The sequence below is a fragment of the Balearica regulorum genome, chromosome Z (assembly GCF_011004875.1).
Source record: "Balearica regulorum gibbericeps isolate bBalReg1 chromosome Z, bBalReg1.pri, whole genome shotgun sequence".
Classification (NCBI taxonomy): domain Eukaryota; kingdom Metazoa; phylum Chordata; class Aves; order Gruiformes; family Gruidae; genus Balearica; species Balearica regulorum.
The window spans coordinates 1,318,344-1,334,092 of NC_046220.1; the positions used below are offsets into that span (position 1 = coordinate 1,318,344).

A 15,749-nucleotide genomic window follows, 5' to 3' on the forward strand; every position below is an offset into this window, starting at 1 on the left:
TACTGCGGCTTGTGTCCGCTCCCAGACTATGAGCTTCCATGCAGTATTACACTTATGAGATTAGTTGACGTAGTGAATATATCTATACAAATAACAAATTTGTTTTGCTTTTTTTTTAATAGGAAGGTGTGATCAGTGCTGAGAATAACTATCATTTAAAGATAGCATAGTTCAGCATTTTGTCAAAAAAGCAGTTCTTCTGAATACTATGCTGCATTCTTCCTATACCTATTGGCTTTATGAAGAGTATTAACTTTTCCATAACTTTAAAAGAAATTACTCTTTATCTGAAAAGCTGCTTATTTTAGAGCTGTTTCAACTGTAATGTGAAAATAAAAAGAATAAACCACAAGGCAGATACATATATTGAAATGCTTCTTTAGATAGATAGCCTTTGTCACTTTCCCCAGTATAGATGAAGAACTAAATTAATCTTTTATTCTTTTGATTCCTGCTCATCGAGTAATCCATTATTTACAAGAAAGCAAAGCTTTTAAAGAGCTTCCATTTCAGCACATTTCTTCTTTGATTTACAGATGTCATCTCAGAAATTGAGCCACATAAGCTTCCTCCAAGCCTTGATCCATTTGAGCTTTGCTATTTGATGCTTTTGCTTTTAGGTGTTTGTATTCACTTCCAGAGATCAAAGTAGGTTGACTTACCTGTGATTTTCTGTCCTCAGGTTTTTTTTACTATTACTGGCTTTTGCTGGTCCTGAAATGTCACTTATCTGACAGAACTTCTCAAAAAAACAAACAAAAACAAAACAAACAAATAAAACAAAAACCCCACAAACCACCCTCCAGTAGTTCAGAGGTTATTTTGGGTATTTTCTCAAATATCGTAGATTGAATTCCCAAAGCCCTGGCGATTTGAAAGCATCCATTTTATCTCAGTACTTTTAATTTGTATTCTTCATGTTCTGTTCAGCAAAAGTTGTATTGTCAAATGTCCGGTTGCAAACTTTTTTAGGAAAGCTGAATCAGAATATAGGTGGCCAAATCCTCGATGGTGTAAAGAAGTGACTTTTGAAATGAAACCCAAAGTACACTGGAGAAAGGTATGGCTCACTGTATGCAAGAAATACTTATTTTGCTTCAGTTTGTTTCAGGAACGTGGAAACCTGTCCTGAAATAATCCTGCTGCTATTAATTAAAAAAGAAACTTTAGATAGTATTAAGCATCCAGAAATGCAGTGATGGGGCCACTAGTCCAGCGTGCTATGATGAGAAAACAGTGCAGTTATCTACAACTCTCTTTCTTTTTAGAAAAAAAATACGAGTGTGACAAAAGAGCTGAGGTTTTTTTACCCCGCATACTTCGAGGAACCAGCCTGGTCGTGTCAGGCGTTTCGTGCCCACAGCTGCCGAAGGACAGGTCTGCCCGCAGACCCCTTTGCTGCTGCAGCGCTGCTGTGCGTGCATCAGCCATCCGAACGACCCTGCACAAGGTCACCGCGGGCCGGGGCCGACGCCAGCCCGGCCGGGCAGGAGCAGCGCTGGAAGGTGTCTCACCCCCCCACCTTCACCCAAAGGCCTGGGTGTCCCCCGGCTCCACGGAAACTGCAGCAGCGCAGCCCCCCCCCCCCCCCCCCCCCGCAGCAGCAGCGGTCGCCGGGGCGCGGTGGCGGCAGCCGGTTACGAGCCGGGGCTGCAGCGCCGTTTGCCCTCGCTGCCTCCATCACGATGCGACTGTCACAAATACAAAAATAGGTGGGGAGGGGGGCAGGATAAGCCCACTCCCGGTATGTCCTTGCACTGCCGCACGTATATATAGGCGAGCCGCCGGCAACCCGCGCCCGGCAATCGCTCCGCGCCCCTCCATTAACTTTTCCGACCGGCTCCGCGCCCCTGCGCAGCCCGGCTCCGCGCAGCCCGCCCCCGCCGCGGCCACCGAAGGACTACCCGGGGGGGCTCACGGCGGTAAACTTTCCGCCCGGCGGGGCCGCGGAGGGGGCTTCGTCCTTCCTTTAACTTCCGCGGCGCGGCTCCAGCCCCATCGCCGGCCCCGGGCTCCCTCGGCTGTGCCGCGCTGAGCGGGGGGCGGCGCGGCGGAGCCCCGCGCTCGTCCCCGGCGGCGGGCGCCGCTCCGGCCCGCCCCGCACAGGAGTGAAGGCGCCGGGCTCCGGCGGGCTCTGCTGCTGTTGCTCCCGCAGCCGCCGCCGCCGCAGCAGCAGGAGGAGAAGGATGGAGCCGGGCAAGGAGCCCCGGGCGGCCGCGGGGGAGAAGCCCGGCGAGCCCGAGCCGGCGGTGTCCTTCCAGGCCCGGCTGTGGAAGAACCTGCAGCTCGGGGGCAAGGGCCGGAGCGGCGGCGGCGGGCGGGCGGCAGCCGAGCGCCGCACTGCGGAGCCCCCCGCCCCGCCGGGCAGCGTCAAGGGGGACCTGCCGCCCAGCGCCAAGTGGAGCGGTTTCAAGCGGCGGAAGCAAGTGCTGGACCGCGTCTTTTCGTCCTCTCAGCCCAACCTCTGCTGCTCGGCCGCTGAGCCGCTGGAGCCGGGCGGCGAGTCCGGCTCCGCCCTGCGCCGTCTGCGGGAGCACCTGCTCCCCCAGGGCAAGGGGCCGCCGCCCGGCCGCCGGGAGGACCCCGCCGCCGAGCATGAGGGGCCCAAGGGCGGGAAGGAGGGGCGCCGGCCCGGGGCGCACCTGTCCCACCAGAAGAGCTCCTCGCTGCCCAGCACCGCCTGCCTGGAGCAGCTGCTGCAGGGCTCGCCCACCGCCGGCAGGAAGAAGGAGCAGCGGGCGGAGGAGGGCGACGGCAGCGCGGTGAGTGTCGGCCCCCGCCGCGCCCCCGGGGGTTGCGCTAACGGGCAGCGCCGCTGGCCCTCGGCGGGCGAACAGGCGGTCCCGGGGGGCGGGGGGGGAGCGAGGCGAGGCGGGAAGGTGGTTCCCAGGGAGGGGAGGCGAGGCGAGGCGAGGCAGGAGGGCGGCCTTTGGGGCGGGGAGGTGAGGTGAGGGGACGGGCGGCGGGGCGGGAAGGCGGCCCGGGTCGGCGCTCTCCGCCGCCCGCTGGAGGTAAGCGCCTTTCGCCTCACGGGCAGAACCACCTCGGGGCCGCCCCGCGTCCTGCGGCCGTGCCCCGGCACACCTTCCCCCGCTGCGGGGCTCGGCTGGGCTCCCCGGCGGCCGTCGTGAGAGGCGGTGTGGGGGCCGTGTCCGCCCCGAGCCGTGGGCGCGCCGCGCTGAGAGGGGTGCTCGTACTCCGGAGCAGGAGTGACCTCCCTCAGACCTTCCGTGTACAAACCGTGCAGAGAAAAGGTGTCCCGAGGGCTGAAGTTGGGGTTTCGTACCAGCAACGCGGGTTCCCTCACGCCTTTCCCCAGAGCCACCCTCCGGCTCTGCCAGAGCCCCTCGCTGCTGGTTTCTGCCCTTGACGCTTCCAGCACGGCTTTTGCTGAGGGAACCTCTGCTATTTCCTTGCCTGGTTATTCAAATTAGAATTATTTTAATTTCTGCTGGACACCCGAATGACGACCACTAGTACAAATTTAATAGGTAGATAATTAATTGATGGAACGTACCAGGCAGCGTCACACGTGGCCGTTGGTTCAGGCTGATGAAAGAGTCGATCTTCCCCCTTGTTGGGGGGATGTGTACAAAGCCATAGCTCTTCCCACTGTCATTTTTGAAATTAAGTGGTAAAGCTAGTGTTGGTAGGGGCTGCTGAATCTTGGAATACATTTCCTGCAAGAAAAGTGCAAAACATATGAGTCATTCTGGAGTTTGTGTACTTCTAAGCAGTCATCCACTTTTTGCAGGAATAGTCAACTAATACATGTTATTATGTATTGTCTTCTGCCATAATTAGGGAGAAACAAGTAACTGAAGTAAAAGGCACTCTCTGTCTGTTATCAAAGCTGTATGAATATGTTTGGCTTCTGTCAGAGTTACAGAACCTGCAGTCGCGGTCCAGCGAAGAGCAGTGGTGGTTCTGCGAGGACTTAGAAGCATCCCTTGAGGCCAGCAGGACTTTTGCATCCCTCCACAGCGTTCAGCCCTCACCTTTACAAACATGGGACCTAGACCTAACTTTATGTCTGAGTCCCATGGGGTTGTTCTGGTGATAAGCACTGTGCTGACTTGAAGTTACTGTGGTTGTAAATCATGTATAAAATTGTATGAATCAGAGAAAGCATGCTTGTAAATGTTTTAGGTCACGGCTTCTTGACATGGGATTATTTTGACAGGCGTTGACAAAGTGGGCATTTCCTTTCCATAGTCAGTCCCTTTCTCCCCACTACCCCGGCTCACAAAAATGTATTTCATGCTTTAAGTACTATTGCTTGGGACTACAAGATATTCTTCAGTTTTAAAGACAGCTACGCCTAGCAATTAATAAATCTAAAAATGTGGAGTGTTTTTTTCCAATGCTGTTTTGCTGTTGTCTTCAGGAAAGAAACAGCACATTTATTTACAAAACACATCCATTGTTATTTAGTTATGAGGGCATTACTCTTGTTTTGAACAAGGTACAGTCATAACATTTGGAAGGAATACTGCTAATCAAAACAAAGTGGTACCCAAGCTTTCCAACATTTGTCTTTAATTAGCAGGATTATGGCCAATTCCTCCAAGCAGTTTCTAGTATTAACTTGCCTGCATACCAGACCTGCTATTTTTGATATTAAATAAAGCTTGTTTATGTCCTTGTGTGTTGGTGGAGTCTGCAGAGCTGCTGATCATGATGTTTGTTTCGGAGGGATGATTTGAAACAGCTGTTCTGCTCTTCCATAATCAGCGCATCCTCTGCTCCTCTCATCTCTAGAGGTATAATCTCACTCAGATTATTAAATCTGATTTAATTCACCAGCTTCGTTGAGCTGTGGGATAGTTGGGGAAATGAGACTCAGACTATAATGTGCTGTTGGACTGTCTTCAGTTGTGTCTGCTACTCTTCAGTGGTCTCTTACAGAGCAAGTACCTTCCACTGTGAGCAGCTGGAGTTTCCAATCCAATATATCCCGGGAGTCAAGTCTTGCACACTCACATGCTGCACTCCCATGTCAGTAAGGTCCCTGCCTAACTTCAGTCATGGCATTTACACACCTCTGAGGATCTGGGATTAGAAATATTGTAACATGTTTGGAATAACTTGCATTTTTCAAAGCCAAGTTTCACTTACAGCAGCGTAGACTTTCAAAGGTGTCCAAATTTTTATGGCCTAGCACCCTTACATGTCCAAATATGAGAAGAATTCTAGTAATTAGATTAAAAAAGTAAAACAATACTGGAATTACAACTTGCTTTAAAATGTTTTTTAAATTTGATTGAAATTCAGGGGCAAGCCAATGCTACTGCCTCCTTCAGATGGAGACTGTTGAATTTTTTAGCAAATCTGTACACAAAAAGACCTACTAGATATTTTAAGGGAGGTGGTGGGGAAAAATAAAATCCCATGAGAAGTAAAATTTGTGCTTTTAAGATGAAACAATACAGTTGTCATCTGTGAAAAGGAGCACAAGTTAGTGTGGTGGATGGGAAGATTTACAGTGTAAATTGCTGTACTCTGTGTGGATTTAATCTTGGAATGTACTTTTTGGCATAGTCAAACCATTTAAAAATAATTTGAACTAATTAAAATGCGGTATAGCAATGCTGCATTGGACATGGACAATCTAGCAGAGAGCTAGTTTTCTCAGCATTGAATAAAGCTTCTGTTGTAGTGAATAGGATTAGTATTTTGGTTTGAGTAAAGGTGCACACTTAAGAGTGGAGTCTTACACAAAGAATAACCATTACATTTTAGCACTAAATACTGATCTAGTTCTCTCCCGAAGAATGAGTACTTGTCAAAGCTGTCCTCGAATAGTTTTGGGGAGAGAAGGGGATCATAACTACTATATTTGTTGGCAGTAAACTTAGGTTCCTTTTAAAGGGTGGTCAAAGTATAAATATGGTTTATTAGGACAGAGAAATAAACGTGCAAAATGAAACATCATCCTTCTTCCAGCTTCCAAAGGCTATATGGCAGGTTTGCTTGGCCAAACCTTTCCTAACCCTAGACATGGCAGCCAGTCACCTTCATATCGCTGGGAGCTGCAGGATGTGTGCTGCACTCTTCAGGGAGCCGAGGGTGGTGGAAACCTCTTGGAGTGTTTCATGGGCAGGAGATGACAACGGCCCTCCAGGGCTTCTGCTGTTCCATGGGACTACCAGTGGCTGAGCATGCCACCATGCCCAAGGCAGTGCGGCAAGGGTTTTTCCACTTGGCCCTTGTAATTTGCATCTCGTTGCCAGCGGGAGCTTGGATTTACCCAGCAGTGCCTATGCCAGCATGGCCTTTCCCCTGAGTGTGAGACATAGCTTTGCACAGGCAGCTTTACACCAACTGCAGTTTGTCATAATCGTGTAGTAAAAACCAGGAAGGTGGAAATATCACTGTTTCTTAAGGTTTGCAATAATAAAGGACCCCAAAGTGTTTAATCATCTTAATCAGAGAATGTGGGTGTGGGCATATGTCATCCTGAATCAACAGTGGACGTAAAGAGCTCTTAGGGAGAGGGTTGCTGGCTGAAGGGGCATCCAGGCTGCCGCAATGAGAACGCTTGTGGGCACATTTCCCTGGTGGGTTTTCTTGCAGGATAATGATGGTAGCAACAAACTTTGTGACTTCTTGAAGTATGTCACAGGTTGATCCATTAAGCTGAAAGAGTGGACAGGTTCTTGACCACTTCCCTCCCTGTCTGTCTCCAGGGCGTTACAGGGGTAAACTGGGACGTGGGAGGGCTCTAGGGTTATTACAGGGGGAAGAGGGGGGGGGAAGGCCAGGGCTGCTGCTCAACCTCTAGATGCGTAGCCGTAGGAAATGAAGCTTCATTAGTTTTGCTGCACACAGAACTATTTGCTTAATTAATAAGCATCCTTCAGACCTACGTTAGTGGGTCTTTGGGGTCAGAGATTGGGTAACAGTGGTCTAGATTGTATAACCAGCATGATGCAAGAGAGAGATGAGACGAGAAAAACTAGAGATGTGTATCCAGATAAAGGGTCTCTCCCATTCTCTCAATAATGTATAAGTATCGCTCAATAAAGTTGGTGTGAGAGAGTGAGCTGTGTGGCACATGAGAAGGATCTGCAGAAGAAGGGGCGTTTAATGAGCTGGCTCATATGAAGAGAGGTTGCACTTTCAGGGCAAGGAGCATGGTGTTGTACTGAGATGTCTGGGAAGGAGAAAGGGAAGAGTAGTGATTAAACAGGAGCAGAAGCAGAGCTGTGAGGAAGCCTGAAGAAAAGAGAGGACACTTTTGAATTTGGTGTGGAGGAGAATGCAGAGCCAATGAAAACCTGACTGGCACACCATGCACATTTTTCTGCCTATACCAGAATAAGTCTATATCTGGCTTAGAGCCACTGGAGTCAGTGAAGTTAGACAAGGGAAAAATTTGACTTGCTTGTTCTAATTGGTGTATGTCACAGGTCACGTTTCAGTAATTGATCCAGCTGGAGAAGGCAAAAGAACAAAATAAAGACAAAAGAAAAGGCAGAAAATGTCAGTGAAAAGCTACACAGATGTCACCTAAAAGAATCTTAATTGCTACTTCAGATTTCTAAGAAACTGCATTGGGAAAGGTGAAGGTCGTGAGGAAAATCGAACAATTCTAACTGTCAAGGATTACCTTTTCCTGAGATTATGCCAATAAAAACAGGAAGAGTTGGAGAAAGCAACTTTGCGCAGGTATTGGAGCATATGATTTGAAGGCAGCAGTGTTCTGACAATAACAGGGCAAAATTTTAGGCAACAGGGAGAAAGCTTGCTCTTAGGGACCTAGCCACTGACACATAGGGAATAAGTAGATTAGTAAATGTTTAGGCTGGATCAGAAGAGGCTGGAGCTTGTTAACAGAAATTACATACAAATAGAAATAGGAAGCAGGAGTAAAAAGCTGTTGCTAACATTAAGTTCTTTTTAAGAAAGCTGTTGCAGCCTCTCAAAGCTGTTTGTTTCTCCAAGAGTTTAATTAGACATCTGATTTTATCAAGGGATGTTCTGCATTGCCCTATTTTGTCATTGTATTAATTTCTGATAAAAGGTTTATCTTTCAGCAGCTTGCGATGCATTTATCTGTTTCTTATGCTCTGTCAGCTTCTGACTGCTCTATCAACTTACAGTATGTTAATACTGTGTGTATATTGCTGACATGAAAATCAAGAGATGGCACAGCAGAATTGTATTTAATTATATTAACTGAATAACCTCTGCTCCTCTGCTTAATTAACTAAACAATCTCTCCAGAGTTTTCAAAGTAAGCTGTGTCATTTTTCAGAATTGGCCAGTTTGCATTTGTCCTCGTGTGAAATACTTAGATATTTTAAAGTGAACTAGCAGCAGCTGCTGATTTACTGTTTGTGCATGACCTAATTTAAGCTTTACTTTTTTTTTTTTTTAAAACCCCTGTCTTCACTGCTCATATGTAAAGGTGTACATAGTAAAATAATTGTATTGGGAATAATAAATGCTTGGTGGATAGGAATTGTCAAAGAAGGCAGAATTCCCTCAAACTTTATCTGTGGTAGACTTAATTTATCAAAACTACAAATTAGATCACCGTTAGTACAGTATTGCATTTTGTTTTATGTAGAGTTTGTGTTCTGCTCAGGGATATAGCAGTGTATGGTTCATGTATTTCTGTAATGGTGAACTGATGACAAACCATAGCAAGCACACAGAAAAATGATCCCTCTGGACTCATAAATATTGAAGACTTGTGGGGTAGCTGATTCATACCAAGCCAGAGGTTTCCTATTTCAAAGACTTAGAGCTATGATAGACCATCACTGTCAAAAAACTCTAATTTTGAAAGTTTTATACTCTGCCTGTGAGAAGTGGGACCTGGGGATAAAGCTATTGCAGTACTGGGATATTTGTCAGTAAAGCCACCATGTTACTCATGTTTCATGTGAAGATTTTTTGGTGAAGAGGAAGACTCATGTCTCAGCATATCAGGTAATTAGTAGTGAGCAGTCATGTTATGCATGGATGTTGCTGATACGCTTTCCCATGTAGTCATTTGACCAAATAAAATCTGTAGCTTCAGATTATTGACCAAATAAAATTTCTAATTTCAAATTCTTAAAAGTTTCCAAATGCTTAATTCCTTCCCTAAAAAGAAGGAATTAACTATGTAAGTGACTGAAGAGTGATAAGTATATATAAAAGCCCTAAAACAGATTCTTTTGCTTGTTCCAAACAGAACTGTCAATCGTGATTAACAGTGCAATACAGGGTAAAGATTTTCTTGAAGGATAGTATTTAACACCTTGCTGAGAGATATTTAGCAAAGTAATCTTAAAAGGACTTGCTTTCTTGTTATTCTTTTTTGTATTTTCTTTCCATATTTCTTTTGTAGGCTGTATCTACCACTACAGGATAACAGTGCTGTAAGGTAAATAGATAATTTTTGTCCCTGGAGCAATACATCTACCTCTGCCTTGTTTGTGCTTTTTCTGTAGCCAGTGGAGTTGACATAATTTTGCGTTTGTCTGAGAAGAGATTCAGCAGTAGTGCATTAACGAAGCCTATCATAGTCTCCCTCCAAAACAACTAGTTGATTTTCCAGGTGGGAAAATCCAGTAACTTGAGTTGTAATGTCACTGTGGCCCATCGGTAGAGCATGTCAGGGGAGGCTCTGAGGTGCTTGCAGCCCTGTTGGTTCAAATGTTAGGTTTAGTTTTGCATGTCAGTGAGAAAATGGGAGACACATCAGCACAATATACACCATACCATGTTTTGGTATTGCATCAATACTTTCACAGTATTGTCTGTTAAAACCTATTCCTTCTAGAGCAATGTCAGGGGATTTTTCAACTTGTTTTTTTAAAAAAGACTGAATATTCTTAGTGTTTATGTTCAAATTTCCCTAAGGGAGTAATGATTTGGGGCTCTGTCATCAGATTTTTCTGTGGATGGTCATATGAGTTTCCAGTCATTAGCACTGATAGCAGACTGGTAATTACTCGGCATTTTATCCTTACAAATGAGGGTTTATATTTAGAGCATGTTTTTCTCCATTAAACCCAGTTCTTGCTCTGATGCATTTGAGATTTAGCATCACCAATGCTTAAAATAAAACTTTTGGCTGTTGGATATGGTGTGGTGTTCGTGTTTTACATGTTCCCACTTACTTCAGCAGGGAAAGCCTTTAACTGCTAACTCGGGTAGCAGGTGCCATAACTAGGTACCAAGCAATGGGTGCTGAACTCTTCATCAATTAATGAATTTTTCCTTGTGGACCTGTGTCTTATACCCAAAAAGATATGGGCTAACACTACAGAGGAGTTGGAGATGGTGTGTAAAGACTACCAGAGAAAGATCCTGTCCCAGTGTTGCATGTCCCAAGGGAAGTTTTTCTGACCTGAAGATACAGGTTAAAAGAACATCTTGACAGGTCGTTTTCTCTGGGAACTCTAAATGCAATGCAGGTCCTGTCAGGAGCAGTGCATGTGATGGTCACAAGATGGGGGGTAAAAGATGGAATTATTGACTTTATTATTCTTTGGAATTATGTAATTGCAGCTGAACATTTTTTGTTTCCCAGTAAGTGGAGAAATTCTGGAATAGGTGACTGATGTTTTAACCACGTCTTGTCAAAAGGATTTTGATAAACACCCTTCTTCTGCCACTTTCCCCCAACTCCTCCTTTACTGAGATATGTTATTTTCCTACTGACATGATGTAGATAAATAGTTCATGTCTCCAGGACTGTTGCTTCCCCCTCCACCCCTGCAAAAATCTGGGTTGAATTACAGATATGCTATTCTGATAATGTGTCTTTTCACAGATGAAATGTACACCATGAATGCTGGCCAATGTTGAGGCCAGGTAATGGCACAGCAGAAACACATTTAAAGATTTTGCTGTCAGTAGGAAGGGAACTTCAACTATTGGGTCTCTTCATTTTGATATTGGGAAGTGCAGACCTCTGTGAGCCTATATTCAGCCTATATTCTGTTATTCTTGGCTGTTCATTCTTTTACATATTTTTAAAAATTATTTGTTAGATCAGACCCTTCCTGTTTTTCTCACTTCTGCATGACCTCCTTCATACTAAGATCACAAGTTGCAAAAAATCCAGAGGCAACAACAGTGCAAACTTCTGAATAAAATACTGTATTTCAAACTTTGCTCAAACATTTATAAATCTAATTCTTTATAGCTTTGTAATTTTTCTCTAGCTTGCCTCTGCTCATTTGAAAGGGGAGGGGCAAAGTAAATTTCTTTGCAGAAAAACAAAGCCAATTTTCTCCATTGTTTCAACTACTCTTTTAACCACTGGCACTGTTAAGATGCTCTGTAAAACTCAGTATCAACACAGTTTTTGAAATGCTGTAGCGTTCAAACTTTTGCTCTCCTCATTCCATCCTATTCTGGGGAAGTTCTGCAACTGTTTCTCAAGAAAATCATATTCAAGAATGAGTCATGAAATGTGATATCAGGCAGATTAGATGGGGTTTTTTGGAGAAAGGCTGAGTGCTATTTACATGAGAAAGTTGGCTTTAGTCTGAACGCCAGGATGCCATTTGGTTTTGATGTGTATGATCTGGTGGCATTCAGTTTACCATCTCTGCTGTGCTTTGGATCAGGTCATCTTGTTAAGCAAAGATGAATAATCCTTTAAAGGCTTGCAAGCATTTCATCAACAAGATAAAATTAATGTGCCTTACAGGTTCTTTGTGCAGTATATCCAATTATCCATTCAGTACCTTGCAGTTAATGAATATCCTTACTGGTTTCTCACCTTGTGCAAGCTGTTCTATTTCGTTATCTCTCATGTAAGAGATGCATGCACCGGTGAGACACTTGTTTGCTGCTTCTGATGTGTGTTATTAAATCTGCAGCTAGACTGCCCTGTAGCTAATGATGAATATTTTATAGAATTTTTTTAGACAAATACCAAAATCCTCTGTGTAGTGCCAGAGGGGCGAGAACCCAGACACTCTTCTGTTGCCTGTGTTTGGTTAGGGTGGCTTATGCTGCAGTTCATGTGATTATAACAGATTGAGAACTATAGCTAATGTTTTTGTTGATAACTGTGAGCCAAGTTCTCTCTCCAAGCCTTTTCTACCCATTTCTGGAGCCTAGAACAAAGCAAGTGGCAGAGGTCACCGGCTGAAATGCGGTTTCACTCTGTGCTGGCTCTCTATATGCCGTCCCCAATGTGTGGGAAAGAAGTTGAGACCTTTTGCAGAAACTAATTCTTGCCTGGTTTGGACAGGACTTCATTTTCAGCTGTGGTGAAGCTCCTGTGCTCTGCCCAGAAAACGGGCAGGAACTCATAGACTCTTTTTTCATCCCCAAAGCTAGAAAATTCTACCTATTTATTTAAGCATTGGCTAAGAAAAAAAAAAAAATCCAGCTGATTCTATCTGGCAAATGGCTATACATTCTTGGAGAGAGGGGATAAAACTCTTTCCAGCAGGAAAAAACAAATGCTGACTTTCTACTGTTGTGTTTGCTGGGTGAGGAATGATTATGAAATGAAACCTCATGCACAGCAGAGAGAGGTTCTAAGAGGCTTGATGAAAAGTACATGGAATCATTCTGTTAATTGAAGGTATTAAGGACATCCTTACTCTTACAATTAAAGGCTTATTGCCCTCTTTGGCACAGACTTTTTATATTCTGTTGCAGTTTTAGTAACTAAATTTTTAAATTTCGGACATTATTGACATTAGATGGGTGTTTTGATGTTCTCAATTACTGTACTCAGTATAGTATTAATATGGAAACTGTTTTATACCACAAGAACTGGCTTTTGCAGTTTGGTTTTCTACTATATTTTTATGAAAATAACAGTAATACCATATGGGAATCAGCTGGAGTCAAGGAAATATGAAGGAATAAATGCATATTCATAATGTAACCCTTGTGTGATGCATAAAAATCCCTGAGTTACAAGAATTGGGAATTTTTATCTTTATCATGTTTATAAGATTTATATCTAAGATTCAGCTAATAAAATGTAGTTCAATATGCAGAGTGACAGTTAATCATCTCATGCAATTTACACACTAAGGTTTATGTTAGAATGTTTTCTGTGAGTGCAAAATAACGATAGAAACAGGCTAATCATCTTGATGGGTTGGAGATGTGCATTTCTAAAATGACCCACAGAATGAAGGGATTTTCCTTTTAAACTTTTATCTACACAATTTGGGGGAAGGTTGGGGGTTTGTTTTTGGTTGTGGGGTTTTGTTTGTTTGGTTTTTGTTTTGTTTTTTCCCATGTTAGAGCAGTCGGATGCTGTGATTGCCTGGATTTCAGACTAGAAACTTATGGTGGATGGCTGCGTGGTTCTGTGTGTGGAAGACACATTGGGCATGAGGCTATTGCAGCATCTGGGCATAGAGAGTGTTGCATATGGGATTCCAGATGATATGTTAGTTGGAAGTGACTTAGAAGGGTTTGTTTTGGTATGCTGAAAATGGGTTCCTCAGCTTTAGAAAGTTTAAGTGTATTGGTGATCTAATTTGGAATTTCTGTATTTCATGGATCTCTTACCGAGGTACTGTTTCTTAGTCACCTAATGCAGAAGGACTGAGGAGCTTCCTTGTTTACAGATAATCTCCTTGTGTTAACCAAGACTAGAAAAATGAAATAGGAATCATCCTAAAAATTCCAATGTGATAGAAAAAAGTATGTTTGTAGTATCTTGAATTATACCTCTTTCTGCTTTTCCCAGTAGACTCTTTTTAGCTGATGTCAACATGCAAAGTGCTGCCTTATTTTGGTTCCAAATTCTTGCTTCTTTTGCTTTCTAATTTTCCTTAAAACTTTGGAATTTTGAGAAAATTCTGTTCCTTTCCTGTGAGTATGAAGTGCTAGAAATAGTTGCCTATAACAAATACATGCAAATGGAGCATTTCAAGAACATTCAAAGTTCCCCTGTGCCCAACAAAGGTGGTATATTGAAGGACAGCTGTCATGGTTTATGTATCTCAAGCTTTGTTAAATAATTTCAAATGTTTAGAAGCCAAATACTAACTGCAGCTGTACAGCTGTCTGTTCTTTCTGCTGGTGTTCTGTGGTGCTGTTCCTCCAGACAAACGTTAACTTCCGGCCTATTTGTAGCAACGTTTTGAATAATACAAGCTGTAGTTAGTCATGTATTGCCAGAAGCCTCTGTCGGTTGCAGAACTGCAGGCCAATATTGAATTTACTTGATCTTTCTAGCTAGTGTTTTTAAATATGCATATCTTGGCATTGAAGACCTGCCATATGCTAGATACACCAGTTACTAACAAAAACAAAGTAAAAGCATAAAAAAGCATGCTTTACAATTATCACTGCTTGTTTCTGCTTATACTTTTTTTTTTTGCTGTAATGGTGATCCCACATGGAAAAACTCAAGTGATGGTACATTTTATTACTTAGAAAAGAAACACAAGCAGTGCCACTTAAGGGTTTATTGGCCAGTTACCATATTACATGATCTGTACTTAAACAACAACCTTTGTCAAAATCCTGGTGTCAGTTGCTTTGGCTATATAAGGAGGAGCAGCTGCTTGTAGTACATAAGAATATTCCTATTTTTACAAATGATTGAAAATATCTAGATGAAAAGGAAGAACTTTTGTTTGTCCTTATGTTGGACAGTACATAAGGCGCAGCAGTCCGGCACTCGCCAAGAGGACATACCAGGGTTGTTTAGCCACTTCTTCCCTACTGTGATGTCTCTTCTCAGAGCTAGCTCTGGGTGTTTTGTGGGGCTCTTCGATGTGTACAGAAACCTAAGGGTTCAGTTGTGTGTGACTGGAGCGATGAGTAGGGCAAGGGAGAGAGAGATACCCGTGATGTGCAGGCAAGATGCTGCGCGCAGTAGTGTTTTTTGTTCAGTTCTGGTGTAGTGAGTGATGCAAAAGAACAAAAGGTGTTGACATCACTTAACTGCAATTAAGTATGGGTTATTGTCTTTCTACGCACAGAGATCTTGACATATTTTTTTCTTTGACAAAGGCACTGGAGAATCCGTACCAAAGTTTTGAGAGTTACTGTTTGGAGAGGTCATGATACCCAGGAGAAATGTGACCTAGACAATGCGCAAAGCATTTTGAAATGGAGTAATTACGCAAGACAAAGCTACTCAAAATCTCTGCAAGTCCCTTTCTAAGGAGAAGGATATCACTCAGTTGCTTGCTCTTTCAGTCCTTTTTTTAGCAAAGAATGACGACTTCATTCTGTTGATATAATGTATGTTACTTCTATTGCTGGTGAGATAGCTGATGAGAGCCGTGGAGGGCAAAAAAGATGGGGTGGTAAAAGTGGGATTGTAAGTGCCATTCTTGGGATGCAAGGGGAAATGGCCAGTTACGGACAGGTGCTTTGGTCTGTAACACTGCTGTCAGCAGTTGCTGGGAAATCTGGTTTAGCAACACAGGCTTGACTTGGTTTCACAGTTAGGTGAAAACAGTGTGCATGTGAGTGTGCACGTGTGTGCATGCATGCAAGGAAGAGGGAGGAAAGTAGGTGAAGTGGAGGGGAAGACACAGGGAAGTTGAGCAGAAGCTTTTGTATTAGACAGAAGTCCCTTCTGGTCCACTCATTGCCACATGTCTTCATCAGTGTGATAATTTCTGTATGAATGGTTTATGTGCTAATTGCAGAGCCACAATGAAGTTCCACGAGATTTACCTAGCGAATTCTAGCAGCTCTTCTGGTAACTTGCTTCCTGGTCTCTTAATTCAAAGTTCTGGATGGAATGAGGGTCCTTCACTGCCCCAGCTGTTACCATCATCAGTCTTTAATCCTGTTTTATA

At 43.8% G+C, this 15,749-nt stretch overlaps 1 protein-coding gene across 2 annotated transcripts in view; it reads left to right on the forward strand.

Annotated features, from left to right (window-relative positions):
• The first annotated feature begins 1,988 nt into the window (after window positions 1–1,988).
• Window positions 1,989–15,749, forward strand: part of MCTP1 (multiple C2 and transmembrane domain containing 1) — a 284,428-nt gene continuing 270,667 nt past the window's right edge. The window contains exon 1 of one of the 2 annotated variants that reach the window (XM_075740211.1): window positions 1,989–2,762. In XM_075740211.1, coding sequence (XP_075596326.1) covers window positions 2,187–2,762 — 576 coding nt within the window. In that variant the 5' untranslated portion in view covers window positions 1,989–2,186. The remainder of the gene's footprint in view (window positions 2,763–15,749) is intronic. The other variant, XM_075740210.1, reaches the window with a different exon arrangement.